Source organism: Toxotes jaculatrix, chromosome 2, assembly GCF_017976425.1.
Source record: "Toxotes jaculatrix isolate fToxJac2 chromosome 2, fToxJac2.pri, whole genome shotgun sequence".
NCBI classification, from domain to species: domain Eukaryota; kingdom Metazoa; phylum Chordata; class Actinopteri; family Toxotidae; genus Toxotes; species Toxotes jaculatrix.
In genome coordinates, this window is record NC_054395.1 from 14,158,200 (window position 1) to 14,178,223 (window position 20,024).

The 20,024-nt window shown below is 41.2% G+C and overlaps 2 protein-coding genes across 3 annotated transcripts; one reads left to right on the forward strand and one right to left on the reverse strand.

The window, feature by feature from the left end:
* Window positions 1–174: 174 nt before the first annotated feature.
* LOC121186982 (epithelial membrane protein 3-like) lies at window positions 175–2,869 on the reverse strand. The gene is made up of 5 exons (XM_041045957.1): window positions 2,732–2,869; window positions 1,544–1,631; window positions 1,325–1,427; window positions 1,064–1,204; window positions 175–840 (listed from the first exon to the last, which is right to left on the reverse strand). The coding sequence occupies exons 2-5, from the start codon at window positions 1,619–1,621 to the stop codon at window positions 665–667; spliced, it is 498 nt and encodes a 165-aa protein (XP_040901891.1). The 5' UTR covers window positions 1,622–1,631; window positions 2,732–2,869; the 3' UTR covers window positions 175–664.
* A 2,319-nt stretch (window positions 2,870–5,188) lies between these two features.
* Window positions 5,189–19,505, forward strand: ccdc30 (coiled-coil domain containing 30). 2 transcript variants are annotated; one of them, XM_041045875.1, is made up of 28 exons: window positions 5,189–5,246; window positions 6,037–6,161; window positions 7,082–7,264; window positions 7,559–7,679; window positions 7,790–7,980; window positions 8,206–8,286; window positions 8,455–8,529; window positions 9,043–9,199; window positions 10,144–10,215; window positions 10,688–10,803; window positions 10,907–11,034; window positions 11,176–11,368; window positions 11,492–11,590; window positions 11,996–12,124; window positions 12,334–12,471; window positions 12,827–13,005; window positions 13,194–13,461; window positions 13,756–13,878; window positions 14,087–14,257; window positions 14,520–14,729; window positions 15,382–15,539; window positions 15,700–15,865; window positions 15,964–16,085; window positions 16,450–16,591; window positions 16,718–16,854; window positions 16,986–17,103; window positions 17,383–17,447; window positions 17,647–19,505. In XM_041045875.1, exons 2-28 carry the CDS (start codon window positions 6,147–6,149, stop codon window positions 17,852–17,854), a joined length of 3,765 nt encoding a protein of 1,254 aa, XP_040901809.1. In that variant the 5' UTR covers window positions 5,189–5,246; window positions 6,037–6,146; the 3' UTR covers window positions 17,855–19,505. The 2 variants fall into 2 exon arrangements, with proteins under 2 accessions (XP_040901809.1, XP_040901819.1); XM_041045885.1 differs by lacking the exon at window positions 10,144–10,215.
* Window positions 19,506–20,024: the final 519 nt, after the last annotated feature.

Consider the following 20,024-nt stretch of genomic DNA (forward strand, 5'->3'; position numbering starts at 1 on the left):
TTTTCCAGCATAGAATTAGCGTTTGAAGCTAACGCCAGCTCCAGTTGTTGAAAGTTTGCGGTTGCTATGGCAACAACCTTAGTTTTTTTTTTTCCCTCTCTCTCTCTGCGGGTAAAAGATACATAAGATGTACAGATGTAAAAGATACTAAACATGTACAACAAACACATCATATTTCAATATATGATGTTTATTAGGATCAGCTACTAAATATATTTTACATATCAGCATATCAGCTTTAGGTACAAAAATACATACATATATATTTTATTTTTCCAGTTTGCTCAAAGGAAAATTAAAAGCAATTCAAACGTCTACAAAACTAGATATAGAAAAAACATAATGCTGCTTTGTTATTAACACATCACAATACTGGACATCTAAAACCTTTTATAATGAAAATATCTTAAAACAGAAGGTGAGCTTTAAATACTGGCTTGATGTTGAGAATTCAGTATTTGCTTAAGAGATAGCACGTTATTTCCTGATCATTTTTCCAATATACATCTTTATCTGCAATTCAAAAACATAATCACTTTAAAAATCAGAGGCATCTGTGACTTTGTGACTCCCTCAAAATTTACATTTCTGATTAACAAGATGTCAAGTCAGTTCAGCACTTTGTGTTCCAATACTGCTGTTTACATTGTCTTCCTTTCTCTGGTCACTCTTTCTTACGCAGGTGAATGTATATGATGCCACTACACAGCAACAAAGGGACACACACCCAGGCCAGGATGAAGCAGTAGCCAAAATGTCCTGAAGTCAGTTCTTTGGAGTTTGGAAGGATTTCTTTATTGTGTAATGTGTAGATGAGAGCTGCAGTAAAGGCTGTCAGGCCTAAAAGAAAGAACATATATTTGATTTAGGAGGACGAAGATACAAAACTGATCCTGCAAGAACTTGCACTTTAATTTACCTGCATCAGGTTATTAATATTTAACTTATTTGCCAACTATGGAATTTTGACATTTGCCTCCTCTTTCAGTTTGTAAGAGCAAGTGTCACCCTTTTCAAGTGGTCTCATCATACAGAGACATATCGGCAGCACATTGTTTGTTACCTGCAAAGATTTGACAAAGCCCAGTGAAATAGAAGAGTCCGCCTTTTGACATGGTGAACAGCTGACCCAGGAACACCAAGAAGGAGACTGAAGAGAAGACCACTGAGAGAACCATCAGGACCTGCACTGCCTGAAGCCACTCTGAGAAAGGAAAACATTCCCAAATATAAACAGTTTAAGGTCTCAGATTTTACCTTTGGGAGAAAAGTGCTCATGTAAAGCCCCTTTTATGGAGGTATACAGAATGAAATAGATGCTTACCAGTTTCTTTGGAGGATGCACAAAGCCAAGTTCCTGTGATGTTGTCAAACCTACAGTTGTGCCATAGGTCTGAGTTTTCCAAGCTATCCCACACCCACCAGGACTTTAAAGAGAGATGAGACACGACACACACAGCTTGATATGTTGCACCTATATAAATAATAATTATAATAGTAAAGTTAAACAGGGCAAACATCATGTCCTAAGCATGATTATTACCTTCTCCATAGTTGCAATGAACAGCATGGCCAGTGTGATCAGATGCTGCAGGGTCACAAACATAAGCAGGTATGCCATTTTCAATTTGCTGCCAAAAACAAACAAAACAGTTTAAATTTAGACTTTCTGAGCAACTGCATCCAGCATTACAGTTTGCATGGTAATAGCGTGTGACCACTTTAACACGTTTGCTGATTCCACTGTGAAAATCAGTGCTGGGGGACTTTCCTGTTTTCCCTTGAAACATAAAATGGAAAATGTTAGTAGCTGAACAGAGTATACTCTGTGTTGCATAAGACCATGCTTCAAAACAGAGTGCAACGAGTTATTTAGAAAACGTGTCTTTGACTGGCCTGTGCATTACCATCGTTCAACAAGCCTGCAGAGAACCTGGGCGGGCCTGTTGAATGAATGGTACTAAAATATTTACCCAGTTAAAATCTCTGCCTTTCTGAATGGTTGTTTTTTTTTTCACTGAGAAGGGTAAAGAGTCCGTAATTCAACCCACATTTGTGTTTCATTATGGCTACTCTACTTGCAAACTTAGAGGAAATTAAAGTCTGGGGAAAAGCCCCTGATTTTACAAAGCTATCTGTCTCTGTACATATAGAAGTAGTGCACAACGTTAAAGAGGCTGTTGTAAGCTTTACAATAAGGAGACATGCTGTGAGACACAAAAAAGAAGACGCTGAGGGGAAACAAGAAACAGGATGAAATTGTCTGTGAAGATCTTTATCGGTAGGAGAGGTCCATTTGGGTGGGCAGTGGAGCCACGATTACTGTCAAATTATGAAATTATGTCATTACACTAGATTTCATCCATCACGTCAAAGTGGATGAAAGAAAAACATTCACTGAAAATGATCTTAAAAAACAAAGAAAAGGGTTCTGAAAAATTGTTTCTGGTGTAAGGAGTGAAATAAAATACACTTAATAAAAATCTCTTTCTGTTGCAATATAGTTAAAGGGAGTTTTATTAGCACACAAAATGTGTGCTAATAAAAACATGCATCTTTTGATGGCAGGATTTTGCCACCCATCACTTTTAGAGCTTGTGTTATTCTTACATGAGACGCAAGAGTCACTATGATGACATCTTTGTTTTTTAAGTTAACTACGTGTACCATGATTTAACAAGATAGCACTGATATTCCATGAAAAGTAAAGGAAACGTCTCAGCCTACTTACCCCAGGTATTGCTTGTTCCTCTGTATAAGATCTCAGGAGCAGCTTAGGAGCAACTTTACCAGTCCACAACACTGTGCCCCTCTTGGTGGTCCTCTCATTTCTAGCCTTGCCACACCCCCTATATTTTTTTTTTTCAACCACTCCATCCAAAATTTCCAAGGAGAACGCCCATTTCCTCTGTGCAGAACAGAGCTCCCTTTTTGCTGTGCCTCATAGACGACTCTGAAGTTAGCCTCCACTTCGGCACTTAAGGGCAAAGTTAAGGGAAAATTATCTGACTGTGCTGTCTCCTTTTTGTGCACCTCTTTCACTTGTGAAGGTGAAGCCCAGCTTTCCCCGGAGAAGGCAAAGAATACAGTTTTAGATCTGTGAAAACTTCACACTATTTAAAATTTAGGAAGAAAAGGGAAAAAGTAGGGAAAGTAAGACAGCAATACACAGAATGTAAGGGAGCAGACAGTAAGAAGGAGGGAAATTGAGACAAGCTCAAAGTTCAAAGTTCAAATAACAGTTGGTAGGAAGAGAAAGAAAGCAGGAAGAAACAATGAGGATGAGGATTTTATGAGGATTTTAATAGTGCTTAAAGGCCTCCATAAGTACTTGTAACAATAGTAAGAGCAGTATTTATAAAAGGAATGCAACCAAAGGTGGTACAGGTACTTGGATGGGAAACTGAGAAATATTGTTTTTGATCCAAAAGCAGACTCACAGACTCAAAAAGTAGGAACACAGTTTACTTTGCATAATACAGAACATCAACAAGTAAATGATTTAGGCAGGCAGAAACAAGCAGGCATACTGAGGCAAAACAAAAGGGCTGCGGTGCAACAGGAGACATGATAAACATTGTTTTGTGTAAAGTTTGTGGATATTGGAGTTATGACAGGGACATAATGAGGACAACTGGTGGCAGGAGAAGAAGAGCAGGGTTTGAAGTAATGGCTGATGTTATTGAGCAGATAAACCAGATGAAATAAATGATTTCTCAAACAAATGCTGATAACTGCGATGAGGCACTGAAAGAAAGCTTTGCAGAAACATGTCCTCAGATAGGCTACAGGTCAAATGAAGAACAAGGACAAGCAAACTAATGGTTAAATCATGGCTCTACAGAGGCCATGATAAAGGTTTTGGCAGAAGTAATGAAAATAACAGGAAGAGGCAGCGAGAGAAGTTAATTGTGGTCTGTTAGAGGAAAGGTGAAAGAACAGTATTTTATCTTATTTTATTTTATTTATTTACTGTTTTGTTTTTGTTTTTTTTGAAAGAAGAATTTGAAGAGTAAAATATCTGGAATCTGAAACGGTATTCCAAAGAGACTTTGGGGAAAGCTACGAGGTGCAGAAAAAGGAGAACCGGTCGCTCAGCACAGTCAGTCAAGTTTCTCTTAACTTTCCCCTTAAGTGCCGAATCAGACGCTTCGAATCGGAGGCTAACTTCAGCGTCGTGCCTCGTAGTCCCTCAGTGCAACATCACTGTCCAAAAAAGACTCAAGTGAGACCCACCCATGTGCAGTGGAGGCACATGAAACCACATGAAAAGACCTCCTGTGTAAACAGTCCGCTGGAATTGCTGTTAGGTGTCATGAGAATTCTGCCATTCCTCATCCATTCATGATCTGAGTCTTGTTAGGGTTGATGTGAAAAATAAACACACAGCTGCAACATTGCTCACATTTCTACACCAGAACATAATGAGTATTCAAAGTGCGCTGGTCACACAGAAAACATCTGGGCGGGACACACCATGAGAACATGCCGTACATCATGTAGTAGGGTCAGTGGAGGTAACAGCAAAACAACAAATTATCAAGTCTGAAAGCACCAATTTTACATTTACATCACTGTAAAAAAAAAACAAAACAAAAAAAAAAACGTGTATATTTTTAATATTAATGTATGTATTTCTCAATTTTTACAGATTTAATTTTATATTTCACATTGTATTTCACAAAAATATATTACAGTGTAACTGAACCAAATGCTAAAATCAATGCAACATTCTAACATGAATTCTGTTATTTCACCTCCCAGGAGGAAACGGATTATGTTTGTTTGTCGCCCCCTGGTGTTGACATCCACGGATTTATGAGAAAAAGCTTAATCAGAGGCAATGTTCACTGAGAACAGTGAATAAAGCAGGATAATGATGGAGACTGTATACAATCCACGACTAAACACGCTATTGGATTCCTCGCTGCTTACCAAGGACGAAACCAACTTTATAAATCGCTTAAGTGCAATAAACGTTACGCCAGTCTTTGGTAACTTGTTTGAGTAATTACTTGTGACAAACTGTAAAGCTGCCATTGACATCAACAATATACCCTTGGGCATTTTTTTTTTACTAAACTTAAACCCACCAGTTGATTTAGTTGGTTGCAACTTCGCCGATTGATTGTCCCCTACATCCTTTGAATGGTATGGTCCGTTGCCTAGGTGCTAGTAGAAGCCAATTCACTCCGCCACGCCTGTCCTCAGGACTTGGCTATCTTGTCGTGGTTACCCGTTGAAAGGTGAGTAAAACTTTAACTGCAGACGTTATGCTCCCCGTCACCACCCCTAAAGAAGTCAGCGTTTAAGCAGGAGTTTCCACTTATCACAACGAAAACCTTACGGCGTCCACCAAGCGGCCACTGGATAAAGCTATGGCTACCGCTAGCGAGCTAGCGTTAGCTGAACGTGAAGTATACTACGGTAACTTTGGAACTAACTTTGCTACCTAGCTAGCGCTGCAGGTAGTCACAGTGGTCAGTTTTGGTTATTCACTAACACAACGTGATTAGCAAGAACTGTAATTATTAGCCAAGTACATCTTTCATAGTAGTGAGCTTGCGTGGCCAAAAAGGAATGCAAGAGGCTGTTGTCCTACAAAAACCCTCGTTTGCTCCTCCTCGTCAGACATTTTGGTTAGAGTGGTTAGCTTTGGAGATAAAGATTTTTAATGCCAAATAAAGTGCACGTCGTCTGTTATTGGCAAGAAAAGGACCGGCATTGACCACATTTTGTTGCTAAATACAACATTCTCAAGTGCAGGGCAAGAAGACGCCTGCTTAGAAGATAGAGCTCTAATCCATATGCTGTCCATGTTAAATTCTTCATGATAACATAGCTGCAGATCAAACATAGCTAATCAGCTTTACGCTTTGCATAGCCTCAGGTGATGCAATGTAACTCATCAGCTGAACTGTACTGTGTTCCTGTGTGCCTGTGTAAGATGAGGTAGCTAGCCTAATCTCTATGCTTGTGACTACAGGTCCTAACATGACTTGACAGCATTGTTCTAAAGTATCTCATGTTTTGCAGGGGAAGCCAAGGGCAAGAGACGTTGTCATGGATGAATTGCAACAACAATGGGAGTACTGAAGTTTGTTCATCACTCACAGATGCAGCTTAAACAAACTGAATGATTGACCATGGATCATGAAGAGGTAACCTTCATAGCTGTTAATTTACCTACAGATAACATAGTGCCAGTCACTGTTTAGATGCTTTGTTCCAGTGTTCATCACCAGAAGTATTTGATGGAGCTTGTCAAACTGTTTCAATCTATAGAATTTGTGACAGTGTTTTCTTATTCTCACAGGCTATTTGTCCACTTAATTATTGTTTTTGCCATTTATGCCACAATGACAAGAGAATAGATCAGTTAGTGTGATGTTTAAGTACCAGTACATCAGGCACATTAGACCTGATGCCTTGCTTGTGACAATATGTTGCATGTTGTTGGAGCAGTGATCGCTGCTGGAGTAGTCCTAATGCCGCATGGGGGGCCTGCTCAGGTTACAAGCCCTACAAAGTACAGTATTGGATTCAGCAACAGGTGTTTAGCGCTGGCATGCCACTGTGATGTTGTGTCCCTCTCCTATGTGTAATGCAAACGGATCAGTTTTCAGCAAGGCTGACAGCCTCGATGTTGAAAATTTTGTTAATGCTATAGTTCGCACAATAGTTTGTTGGATCATTGTTTGGCAAAAGTAATTAAAAAATAGTAAACATATTTTACTTATTGTGTTGTAGGTTTCATAGTGTCATGACATATTTAAAAATATATATGTTTATCAGTATATAACAGCATTGTGCATAAAAAAAGTTAGCTCAGGCTCAGCTTTTAGCTAAATGACACTTGAGCTGAATATAAAGCATGCTGTAACAACTAAAGCTTTATGATAACAAGCAGTGTGCCCGAGGCTACTCATTCACACACTTAATTTGTGGTTAGTTCTTGGTTCACCACAGTCCTGAGAGGTGTTTCTTTTCACAAGCTGCCACTTAATTTAACAGTTCAACACTTTACTGATAAACATCATATCGCGTCACAAAACATTCAGCTCCTCCTCTGGGTCTTCAGGTGCTGACGGAGCTGGACCAGATTTCTATGCGGCTTCAGGAGGATGGCTTGCCTCCAGCAGCTAGTGCGGAGGAGCGGCAGCGTCATCTGTGGCAGCAGCTCCTCAGAAGTGAGGCGAAGCTTCAGTCAGCCACCCAGGAGCTGCAGACCTTACGTACCCAGCAGGCCAATGAGATGAAGGAGGTGCGACACTTTGGATTCTTTGAGGTTCTAGTTCACCAACTGTTGCAAAAGTGTTACAGACCTCTTGACGTAATTTTTTATGATTTATGGTTCCCAAATGTCAAGTCTAACATAATGTGCACCTGCTTTTCATTGAAGCTGAAGATACTAAAGATATATTAAACTACTGTAGCCACTGACTCTGGTACATTAAAAAATGATTGCACACTTCTTGAAAATGGTTACAGGATTAAGCCAATGGCTAAAATGGTGTGTCAGTCACAGCTGAGTTACTTTTGGGTTTTTGTCTGCTAGGTGGAGAGCTATGTTGCACATATTCGTGGGTTGCTGGAAGAGCGTGAGTGTCTAACTGCTGACTATGAAAGAGACAATGAACTCCTGCGACATGAGCTTCACCAGATTAGACAACAACAAGGTGAATTTGGTGCAACTGTAGTTCAGTGTTGGCATTCTTTCCTTTGGGAAATGTTATTTCAGTACCTGCCATGCAAACCACTAACCAGTGAAAACTCCCCTTTCTTCCAGAGAATCAAAGCAAAGAGCTGGCGGAGATGCTGGCTCAGGAAGACCTCGGGGAGATGGGCCTGAGCAGCCCCAGTGAGCAGGTGGCTTACCTGCTGGTGGAGAGAGCCACACTGCTGGAAAGGCTGGAGGCTGCTGAGAGGAGACTGGAAAGTCAGAGCCTCACTGGCAACATCAGGGAGGGCCACCACCAGGTAAAGGACTTACGTACATCAGAGGGTTGTTCAATTTCCTTATAATGCCAGTTCTTCACAGGGAAGGAACCACATAAGCCCATATTCATATTTATTTTTCAAATTAATCTTTCCAAAGGCTTCAGAGTGGTAGTGGAATGTAATTGTTAACTATGTAATGAAAATGCATATCAACCATATAAACGTGGTTAAGTAAGTCTCTGTCTTTCTGTGGCACTTGGACAGGAGCGTATTCACCACATGATGGAGGAGGAGCTAAGGCAGCGAAGGGAAGATGCACAGAAAAGCATAGATAACATGACAAAGGTGAGGTGACTCTCATTGTGCCCTGGCTGAGTTACAGGTCTGTATAACCTCTCAGAATTTTCAGGTTGAATTAAGTTTGTGAAGGAAAAGAACAACTCAGTTTTTCCAACTTGGTAGTTTTTTAGTGTCTCTTGTGATTCTGCACACACCGGTCTTTCCTCTCAGCAGTGTTCATCCCAGAGTCCATGGAAGAAGCTGTTTGGGCTGCGCAGGTCTGGTCAGAGCAAACACAATATTACCCCTGTAGGTTTCCACCTCACAGCTTATACTAACTTAATAACTAACACCAATGTTGTGATAAAGGGACGAACAAGGGCATCGCTGGCTTGTTTAAGACTGATTCTACTTTTCGAAATACATTCCACGCTGATGACGTGACTTGGTATCTGCATGGAGGCTATGATGCAGAAAGCATTGCTTGTCTCAGTAACCCATCTGTCAGTATAATTCTCTAACAACTGATGAGTGTTTGAAAAGGGTGGACGGGTGGAAGAGTAGTGGCATGTCACAGGTAACAGCATGTGCACTTTTTGATTCACTGGTCTCTCTATGCAGGGAAATGCTGAGATACAAGATTATCCTGTAACTCAATGCCCTTGCTCCTTTTCAGGCCTGCAGATGGTGAATCTCAACCTCATAATGCATGTCTCTCACAACAGCATTTTGGATCACCTGCATCTCCAGTTTTGCTACCAATATTCTTTCCTGCTGTACTTCTCCCACTTTAGCCAACCACAACTCATTCTTTAACATCAGGCTCACAGTGAGGAGATTTCCCAGGAGCGAAATGAGCGCCAGCGGCTGGAGCGGGACCTGGAAGAGGCGTCGAGGAGGCTGACGATGGCTCATCAGGATATCCGAAGACTCACCAATGAGCTGGATGTTGCCAAAAACAATAACCTAGACTCAAGTGGTATGTTGCAAAGACTTACAGTATGTATCCCTCAAAGAATCATGAGTATATGTTAGACTGTTATGTTTCTGATGACTACAGTCACAGTTAATAATTTTGTTATTGTTTTTGCACATTGGTGGTGTGTAAGTAGAGTATAAGTGGAGCACAATCTGTACTGGATTTTTTGAGCCAATGCCAATACTTCGGCTTATACTCTATATTAGAGTAATACTGAAAAGGGAAAATGATGGGGTCATTGCTCTCCAGCAATATGTTTCACAAACTAGTTAGCAACTTACTGTGAAGACATCACTTGACTCCACCACTGGTTGTGTGTTGCCTACTACATGTGCTGCAGACACTGCTGACAGTATTGCTCCAGAGTTACTCCAGAGTAACAGTGGAGTTGGAGTGCACTCTGCTGGCCATGCTATGTGATGACACTATTTCTAAATTAACCCAATCATCTTTTTCTGCATTATATTCTGTAAAAAAAAAACAAAAAAAACAACAACAACAACAAAAAAAAAAAACAGTTTTCATATCTGTACATTTCAGATGACATCTACACTGATACGGTAAGTTCTGTGATAGCCCAATATTGGCCATTAAAATCAGTGGTTGGGCTCTAGTTATAAGAAACACACACAGTGGCCTTGATTACCTGTGAATGCCTTGATTTAAACATGCAGCCCCAGTCCCTGGCGTACCTAGTTTGTTGCCTTTGACCTTTAAAATGTTTTAAGGTCCACATACTGTCGTCAGGCTATAGATTTGGTTAGTGTTCCAGCTACACTTTACAGTCTAATCAGTGTATTTTGTTTGTGGAACTGGAGCCACATTATGATAGCCAACTGCAGGAAATCGTTAACAGCATTAGAGAAGACGTGTTTTAAAAGGCGTGGATTAGCAGAAAGTGTATATTCTGCATTATAGAATTAAAAATTTGCTTATAATCTCAGGATCTGGGATTCAGGGAATGGTCCAAGAAGTAGAAAACCTGAGGAAGGAAGTGGACAAACTGAAACACTGTGGTGAGACAGAGTTGACACTGCCTGACTAGGACGTTGATTTACTTACTATTACTTTCACATCGCTCTCCATTGGCTCTCACACTTTCAAAATAAGGGACTCTGTTATTCTTATTAAGCTGTTCAAAATATTCCCGCTTTCCCCTATATTGATAATGTTTTTTTGAGTCTCAGTGTTAGAGCAGCTGCCATGTCCATAGTTTGCCAATAAATTTGGTTAATAAACAATGTAACATAACCAGATAGATGTACAAAGTCAGTAATGTAAAACTAGTCCTAAGAGAAAGTTCTGTTAATTCTGCTGTAATGACTAAAATTTCAAGCTCTTTACAAATCGACCACCTGCCTTAAAAAACATGGTGCACTTTAGGTAGGTTTTGTTTAGGGTTTAAAAAAGCAAAACAAGAAAAAATAAATGTCCATGTCTTAATTTTTGCATGAATATACTTTCATGGTCATGGTTTTCTCTCCACAGATATGATGAAGCTGCAGCAAGCCAAAGAGCAAAATGACAGACTAGATGCAGAGAACAGAGCTCTGAGGGAGAGAGTGCGCACTACAGAGTCTGAGAAGAAGAATCTTCTAGAAAAGGTTGATATTTATGGAATCTACTTATCAAAATAAAAATTCTTACAAAAAGGAAAACTACAAAATTTGTTGCAGCTGCTTTGCATTGTTTGTTGTGTTTGTTCAGCTGGCAATAAATGATTCAGACCAACGTGCTGTAGCTGAAGAGGATCAAAAGGACAAGGGCATTAGCAGTGAACCACAGCACAATTTGTCTGCTTTGTCATGTAAAGAAAAAGATCACATTCACAAACGGTAAATACATTTATATATATATTTATTATATATATATATTTATATATATATTGTTATATACTGTTATCTATATATATGTTAACTTCATCAATCATATCCCACCTGCTCTGCCTGACTCAAATCATCATCATTCTCTTTTAGGTGTCATGAGGCGATGGAAGACGGGCTTGTGCAGGTGAGGGAGCTGCAACGGCAACTCCAGAGGCTACGCAAGGAGCAGGAAGAGCTGGAGGAGAGGAACGAGGAGCTGGAGGCTCTGCTGGGGGAGGCCCAGAATGCCAGCAAGGAGGAGAGTCGTCGCCATGAGGGAGAACTTGAGGGACTTCACAGGAGGGTAATGAGCAGCGCTAAATTCTGGATCAAAATCTGTATTCAGTTTCTTAACCTGACAAAAAAATTGATCTAGGAAACAGTCGTCTCTGTAATGGCTGAGTAATAATCTAAACTGGTCACACAGATCAAAAGCCTGGAGGCAGATCTTAAGAAGCAGGATGCCCACGAAAAAATGATGAAGAATGGAGAAGAGGTCAAATCCCCTGAGTCCTACTTACAGCTGGTAAGAAATTACTTTTCAGTATCATTAATGTTTTGTCAGTGAGAACAGTAAAAACACTACAGTTCATAAGGACCTTGAAAACAAAAACTTAAATAAATAAGTGATTAAAGCTCCTTCTAAAGCACCAAGGGATGTGATCCCAGTGGCTAAAATGTGAAGTGAGTTTTAATAGGTTTTCATGTTATGAGCAGCAAAAAGACAATAAATGTGGTGGAAACAGGGATAGCCATCCACCTGTGTTGAATGAAATTAGAGAGAACTGCTGCACTATTCCAAGTTTGACCAAAAAGATCTCATTTGGACTCAAATAGAAAAAAATAGAGACAAGTTTTGCTGTAAAATTTAAACAGTACTTCCATGAGATCAACCTCTAAATACGTTGTGCTGCTTCTTTCATTTGTGAAGCACCTAAGGGACAGCAGCCAGGAGAGACTGGCTCTGCTAGAGGCACGACTGACTGAGGAGAAGGACTGGAGGAAACAGTTGGAGGTTGACCTTAGTGCTGCCCAGGCTGCCCTCAAAAAAGACAAAGAGGTAAAAGTCGCACATATCCGATGCTTCATCTGACAGAAAAAACAGTAACACCATGGCTACATGTATGTGAAATTCAGTTCACAGTTTGAGAAGTCCAGTCCTGATGCAAAGAGTAATGGATGTTTTCACAAAAATATTGACATATTTACAAAGTAGCACTTACAAACCAAACAGTAACTGTATGTATACCATCATTCTCTACACCAAAGGCTTTGCAGATAGGTGAGCGAGAGCTGAAGAAGCTGAGGATGGAGGTCAACAGCCTCCAGACAGAATGCCAACAAGGGAAAACGCTCATCAAGAGCCTCACCCAAGTCAAAGGGGAAAAAGCAGTTCTGGAAGAAAAGGTCTGTAAATGTTATTTGTCCACTTGTTATCAGTGACACAGGAAACATTTAAGTAGAAAGAATACTCCGCTTGAATGCATAGTGTGCAAAATAGACCACTAAAGCATAATGCTAATAGGTGAAAATATGCCCTTTGCAATTGTGGACAAAGTGTTTGCCCCAAACAATCAGCAGTAAACTGATAAACATAATATCAAAATAGTTTATATTCATTGTTAACAAATAAAAATAACCTTGACAACATTTAATTATGTTAGCAAAAATTTACAACATGCGTCATTTTGACATGAACATTACTAAAACAAGTTTCTCTCCCATCTTTCTGTTTTATGTCTTGGACTTTCTAACCCTTCAGGTGGCCCAGATGGAGCGCGCCCACGGCCGACTCCAGAGCGAGCTTGAACGATTAAAGGACAGTAACCGGACACAGGAGGACCTGAAGGAAAACAGACTTCAGATTGACCAGCTGCAGGAGCAGGCGGACCGGCTGACTGCTGAACTCAGCGGCCTCCAGACAGCACACAACACACTGAGGTTGTCATCCATCCAGAGCTCACAAACTTTTGGCTCATGCTGTAGTATTTTTGAGATGTGGGTTGAAATAGACGAGAGTTGGAAGATAAGTGATAGCACTGTTCATTCTATCATGTTTCATAGCCAGTCACAAGATACGACTGAACACCGGCTCTTACTTGTGTTTCATAAACGTGTTTATTTTTCAGGGATGAAATGGTTTCTGAGCGGCTGCAGACTGCTGAACTCCAGGCCAAGCTGAGCTCCGCCGTCCAGGAGAAGCTGGCAGCTGAGGGCGAAAGAGAGAGACTGCAGCTTGAGATACAGCGCCTCAACGAGCAGCTCAAGTGGCATCAAGAGCAGCTCTCCTCTACAAAGGAAGCACTTAGTAGCAGCCAGAAGCTTGACCCTCTCACAGGTCATATAGACTCTAGACTTAGTCCTGTGAAAAGGACCAAGGATGAAAGCTTGGAACAGGTAACTGGATTTCATGTCCTTTTGGTTGGGTAATTTGATATGTAAGGTCATATGTGAAATCATCTTGAATGACTTTTTAGTTAGGTGTTTAGAAATTGAGGAATAGAGAGAATGTCCTTCAACATTACAGCCCAGGTTCAAAGTGCAGCTGTCCAGCTTTGGCATCCTTGAGTAAGGCATTGGATCTCCACCAGCTCAAAGACACTTTTCTGTTGCAGATGCTAACTTTTGACCAAAGCAAGCACTGTGTATCATATAGGATTCATATCTGTGTGTGTGTGTGTGTGTTCGTAGCTTTCATGTCTGAAACAGGAGCTGAATCATCTGCAGATCAAGCTGGAGGAGGAGCGGCAGCTGGCCTCTCAGCACCAGCTGGCCCTGCAGGCTCAGGTCAATGAAGCCCAGGCACGCATCAAGGTACAAATGATCATAACTCATCCTTATCAAGCCCGAACAGCTGGTTCCGCAGTTCAGTTTAAAATATCTTTTAATCAAACCAAAGCCAGGACTGTCTCCTTAGTGTTCAGTATTTTTGAATTTCAGTTATTAAAAATTATGGACAGCACATGGGTTTGTGTGATGATTCATAACTGCCACGTATTTATCTCTCATTTTTCCTCTTCAGTCCCAGGACTCAGTGCTGAACCAGAAGGCAGAGGAGGCTAAACAGATGAAACAGGACCTGCAGAGGGCCCAGAGCCTGTTCACCTCAGCAGAGAGAGAGCTGCGCTATGAGAAAGAGAAGAACATGGACCTGAAGAGACACAACACCCTGCTGGACCAGGAAAAACTCAAGGTTGGTATTTAATTATAGCACATTTGTAATTTCCTGAATTCCTCTGATATTTATCTCTTAATCATCATCTTAATAACTCTCTTAGTCACTCTGTCACCTCAGTATGCATGCTAATTACAATGAGCAAATGTGAAACCGTAACATGAGCCTCAACAGGGAAGGAAGTTGCTGTATGAAAAAAAAATTGTTAGAATAGTTGTCACATTGGTGTTAAGCATTTGTTTTTGTGTTTGTGCTCTCTTGTCTCATTTGTTTCCTTTAGCTTTGTGCAGAGCTGAAGCAGGTCCAGACCAAGCTGGTTCAGGTGGAGCAGACGGCTGACTCTCAGGTGGCTGAGAGTGAACGTCAGCAGCAGAAAATCCGGGAACTGGAGCTGCAACTGGCACGTAACTCCACAAGTCGCAGCGCCACAACCAGTCTGCAGGAGGACCTGCAGGCTGAGAGGGCACGGCTCATTGCTGCTGACAAGAAGGTCAGTGGTCCCACTGTTTATGATGTCTGTGATACTTTCGGTTTAACAGATTATTTGATTAATTTCTCCACAGGGATCAGAGCATCCATTCCGGCATGTCATTGGCTTGTAATTACAAATTTCATCTAGTTAGGTTAGTAAACCCAGAGTTAACAGGGCTATTTGATAACTTGCCTTGTCATACCAGTTATCCCTGGTTGCAGTTTTTAGGCTTATTAAAGCTACTTCATGCAGAGAAAGCCAGACCAAGTTAAACTTGCCTTGTGATAAAGGGCCCAGTTGAATTCACTCATTCATTCCTCCTCACTGGTTGAGACTCTACTTATCAGTGAAATCCCCAGAGAAACTTGCATTCTGAGCCCTTAAAGGATGTGATCCATGCTTATCATTACATACTAATACTTACTCTTTGTTTGCTTTATATGTTGTGTCATTTCTATAACCTGTTTTCCCCTTGAGCTTTAATAAGGTTAATCCTTACCTGAATATTGAGGATGCAGAAGAAGCAGAACAGGCTTTTTTCTGACCGACTTACTGACTTCTTTCCCCCTTTAGCAAACCCTGGGAGACACTGGAGATGGATGGGATGTTGGGGGCTCATGTTGTCTGTTTGTCTCACTGAGTGAATCCTGTGGCTTTGTTGTGATGGCAGGTGTTGGAGCTGCAGCAGCAGCTTAAGAATGCCCAGCACCAGCTGCGTGTGGAGGAAGCTCGAGCCGGCGAGAGCAGCCGCCTGGAGCGGGACAGCAGGGATCTGTCTGACACCTTGTCAGCCCTGAGAGCCCAGCAGCAGGAGGAGCACATCACCAGGTCACACAAACTGTGGTGCTGTTGACACTGCCCACTTTGACACGGTCCAAAGTTGTAGTAATTGTGCCATAAACAACACTACAAGTTTTATGGCACGATTCTGATCCATTGTTTCTGTTAACCCCTCTTCTAACTGTCTTTTCCTCCATTTTTGGCTCAGGAAGCTGTTAGAGCAGCGTGAGGAGGAGCTGCAGCAGCAGGTGCGCTCCCTGAGGCTGAAGGAGGCCTCCCTGACCAGGACCAGCACAGAGCTTAGCCACCGTTCCCAGCAGCTGGAAACTCGTCTGGCCATCCTGGAGGCTGAGCTCAGCAAGGCCAGAGAGGAGGTAAAGATATTGTTATATATTTGTATTTATCTTTGCCCCAAAATGTGCACAATGCAGTTTGAATTTAGATTGAAATGTATGTTATGTGTAACCCCCAGGTGAGAGACAGCCAGAAGACCAGCCACAGGCTGCAGGAGGAGCTGGCAGCCAGTCAGCAGGAGTGTGAGAGGCTGCAGGGGGAGATGCAGCAGGTTCTCCTCCAACTTGACACACACGTCAGGTGAGACACATGTAGCCCCAATATTTGGTGGGGGGTGGGGGGTGGCGGGGGGGGACAGCTGGAGCAAAACCCAGCTCACATTGGACAAGAGGTGGGGTACACCCTGGACAGATCGCCAGTCTGTCAGTGGGCAGACTTACAGTTACAGTTGAACAGCCATTCACACTGACATTCACACCTTCCTGTGAGACGACAGTCCTTGTCACTGCATGACTGAATGAATACAATATCCTGAATATAACTGTGAAATGACGATGTATTTTCTGATCAGCTCGATACAGTTATAACATAATCAGTAATTTAGAGCTTAGAGGAGAAGTTGGTACTTACCCCGTGATTAATTTCATTTGCTCCTTCAACTCAGGAAGTACAATGAAAAGCAGAGTCAGCACAAGGCCAAGCTGCGTCAGGCCAAGCAGGTCTTTCTAAAGGCAACGGCACAGAGGGACCACACGATCCAGAAGCTGGAAAACGACCTGGTGCTGGCCTCCAGCCTCTCACTCAAGGTCACACACACATCATGCAGGATGCTCTCTTGAGTCCCATTACTTTTAAAGAAACGTTTGTGCTAGAAACATATTTTCGAACGTCTGTTTCTGTGTCTCTCTTGTCTTCTGCCTGGTGGCTTTCAGGAGAAGGAAAGGATCCATACAGTGATGGAAGAAAATGAGAAGCTTTTGGAGGAGAAGAGGGAACTGTTGAGGAAGATAAGTGAGGCAGAAGAAATGGGTAGTAAAGGCATGAGGACCGCCTCAACTGTTCAACACAGGTTATTTTCATGAGTCATGAGTCTCTTTATACACCTGCTAGACAGCAACGTGACAACGTGACAGAATTTCGGACACGGTGTGTAGATTGTTTTATTTGTAGTGAGTGAGTATGAACATTAATCTGTTCAAGGGTCAACGTCTTAGAAGTGGAAAACAGACAGCTACAGGATCGGACCCTGAAGCTCTCCAATCAAGTTAGTTCCTTAGAGCGCGCCCTAAGGAACGTCCAGTCCTTCTACAGCCTGGAGGTAACACTATACATTTATTTATGAGTTAATGGGACATGCCACCCACAATTCACAGATATTCTTTACAGTTTTGAAACAGCTCATACAACATTAGTGTTGAAGAAAGTGTTGGTGCAATCATCAGCTGTCATGGGTGATGCTCACTCTTTTGAAGCGTAGGAGAAGCAGCGTAACCTAATGTAAATTGGGTGACGAGTCTCTTCTTTTGTTTTAATAAAAAAAAAAAATGATACATTTGATACCAAATATGAAATAATAAATGGTCTAAATGCTCGACAGAATGCCAAAAAAGTGCACCCCTCTGAGAGTCTCTGCGACAGCATCCTGCATACGTCTGCGCTGAGGTAAAGCCGTTTTGACAGAACTGATCATTTTGTTAAAATTGATATTTGTAATTTGTGGTTTAGCTTAATTTCTGTCATTGCTGGAAAATGTATAAAGCAGCTTTATTATGCTCTTCAACTTAGAGCACTGGTCACATTACACACTGTATTACATAGATGCTTGTTCATTTTATGCCATTTCTCACGTGTGTGTTGCCAGTTTGACGTCAGGTTCCTGTGACCCGCTCGACATCCTGGACAAAATCTGCCGTGTGAAGGTGGGCGAGCGTGTGGTGGTGGACGGCACCCGAGCGTCTGTCTCCACACACCAGCTATCAGAGCAGGGTTACCTGAATCTCACCTCCCCATTGGTTCCTCCAGAGGCCAAATGCACAGACGAGAGCTCTAATAACAGTGACAAAGTATGAGAAGTGGTACGTTCCGACGTGGTTGTGGCCTTTGTGTTTGCGACAGCAAGGGTGAGTGCTGTAAGTGAACCAAACAATAGAGTATTCGCCCACTCCGCTGGAGACAAAATAATTCTTGTCATAAAATACCGTAATAATGAAAGAGGGCTTCCACTGCAGTTCTGCTCAGGGAGATATCTCTTTTGTATTGCAAAGCAGATTCTTGTTTGGCTTGCAAGTACTGCATTTGGATCCAGGTTCAGAACAAGAGTTAAAATTTGGGGTATTGGAGTAAAAAAAAGCCTGTGTATGTGTCAATCAGTGATTTCTTCTGACATATTTTAAAGGAAACAGGATGCAAAAGGAGATTGGAGTTGGAATCTAGCGGGGACAATCTTGCTTGTATGCACACGTGTTTATATGCTGGGGGAGTTGGTCAGTTGTTTGCATCAGCGCATTAACATAAAGGTACAGGATAAGACAAGGTACTTCACACAAGTGCAGTGAATGTCAAACTGACATTTCATGGGTGGATTTGAACGAGACTGAGCACTTTATAATAAGTTTTACTTGTGTTTACATTTGAGAAAATGTAGCAGTGGAAGACAGCAGTGGGCAATGGTATGTACTTTTCCTCAGTTAAATTTAATCTTTATTTAATTTGGCAGTGTTTTCTATGAAAAAATGCCTGTGGTGTTCCTATTTTTATGGTTTTACTGTGTCAAAATTTTTTAAAGACATCAGCATTTTTACAAGTTCGCACAATAAGGCAGACATCTTGTATTCTCACTGATAATGTTGTGGACCCTCTTTATGTCTAATTTGAGACTGCATGGTAAACAGAAGGCACATATTGTTCTCCTTTCTGAGACATATCATTCCTATAGCTTGTCAGCGGTGGCCACTCCAGTATTTACAATGTGCAGATTTGCCTGTAGTTTAAAAACACATCCAAAAAGTCCAGAAAAGCCACCGAATTCCAGAAGTTTTGTTTTGTCTATTTTGAGCTTCCTGAGCTCAGAGTTTGTTTGTTTTTTTTCTTTCTTTTTTTTAACATTGGTCAACCTTGAAGGTTTCTTCCAGGCGCGCTCCATCAGAAGGTACTTTTACTTTAGTCACAAAGACTGTCAACAGAAACGCGTTTTGTACGGGGCATTAAATACATTACATTCATTATTTCATACCACTATTATTGTTTTGTGTCAGTAACAGAGTTACACACTGTGGAAATCACAGTCTGCACCGATCAGCCACAACATTAAAACCAGTTACTGATCTTAATGTTGTGGCTGTGTAGATACAGACAAATTAAATACCTGAAAGATGAGTGGAGAGACAGGATGATGATGCCCCCATCCACAGGGCACGAGGGGTCACTGAATGGTTAGATGAGGGTGAAAATGATGTGAATCAAATGCTATGGCTATGGCCAAGTGGACACCTATGGGACACTTTGGGCCGATGTATTAGACAGCGCTCCACCATCTTTTAAATTGTCATCTGTGTGTGTCTGTCGGTGTATTTTGTCTTCAATGTGCCTGAAATGATGAAGTGTTAAACTTTATCTTGCTGCTGCGTGAATATGACTAATAACAAAAGCCTATTTGCGACAGATGTGGACTGAGATGTAATCGACAAGAACAACTTTTGTCGTAGCCTTGTAAATACATTTTTCAACATAAAACTATTTTCATAAATAAAATGGAATAAATAACAAACGGAGTGCTTGATTTTTTTTTTCTCTTCCATCTTGCTCTCTAAAAAAAACAAATTTATTGTCAGGTACACTTTTTAGTAAATCAAGCTATCAGTGACGAATTTGTAACAGTCTGTTTATTAAACAAGGTAAAGATACAAAGCTTTTTTTCCTTTTTTAAACATTGATAACCTTAGTTTAACTTCTCAGTCTTGGCTGTGCATATTTTGTTGTCTAGAAACTGTATATGAAACCACAATGCAAGACAGGAAAAAGTGTAATAAATCTACACAGTATCTTTTCATAGAGAACATGGGTTAAACAGTTATCATACAGATTACAGCTCAGGAACTCCATGCGGAAGGAAAAAAAAACTGAATACTGCAGAACACAATACAGAGTAATGGAAATGGGATGATAAAACAGTTAAGGCTTACATGTAAATAAATGATATAAAACATGAATATTAATAACATACGGGTAGACTAAAATAAT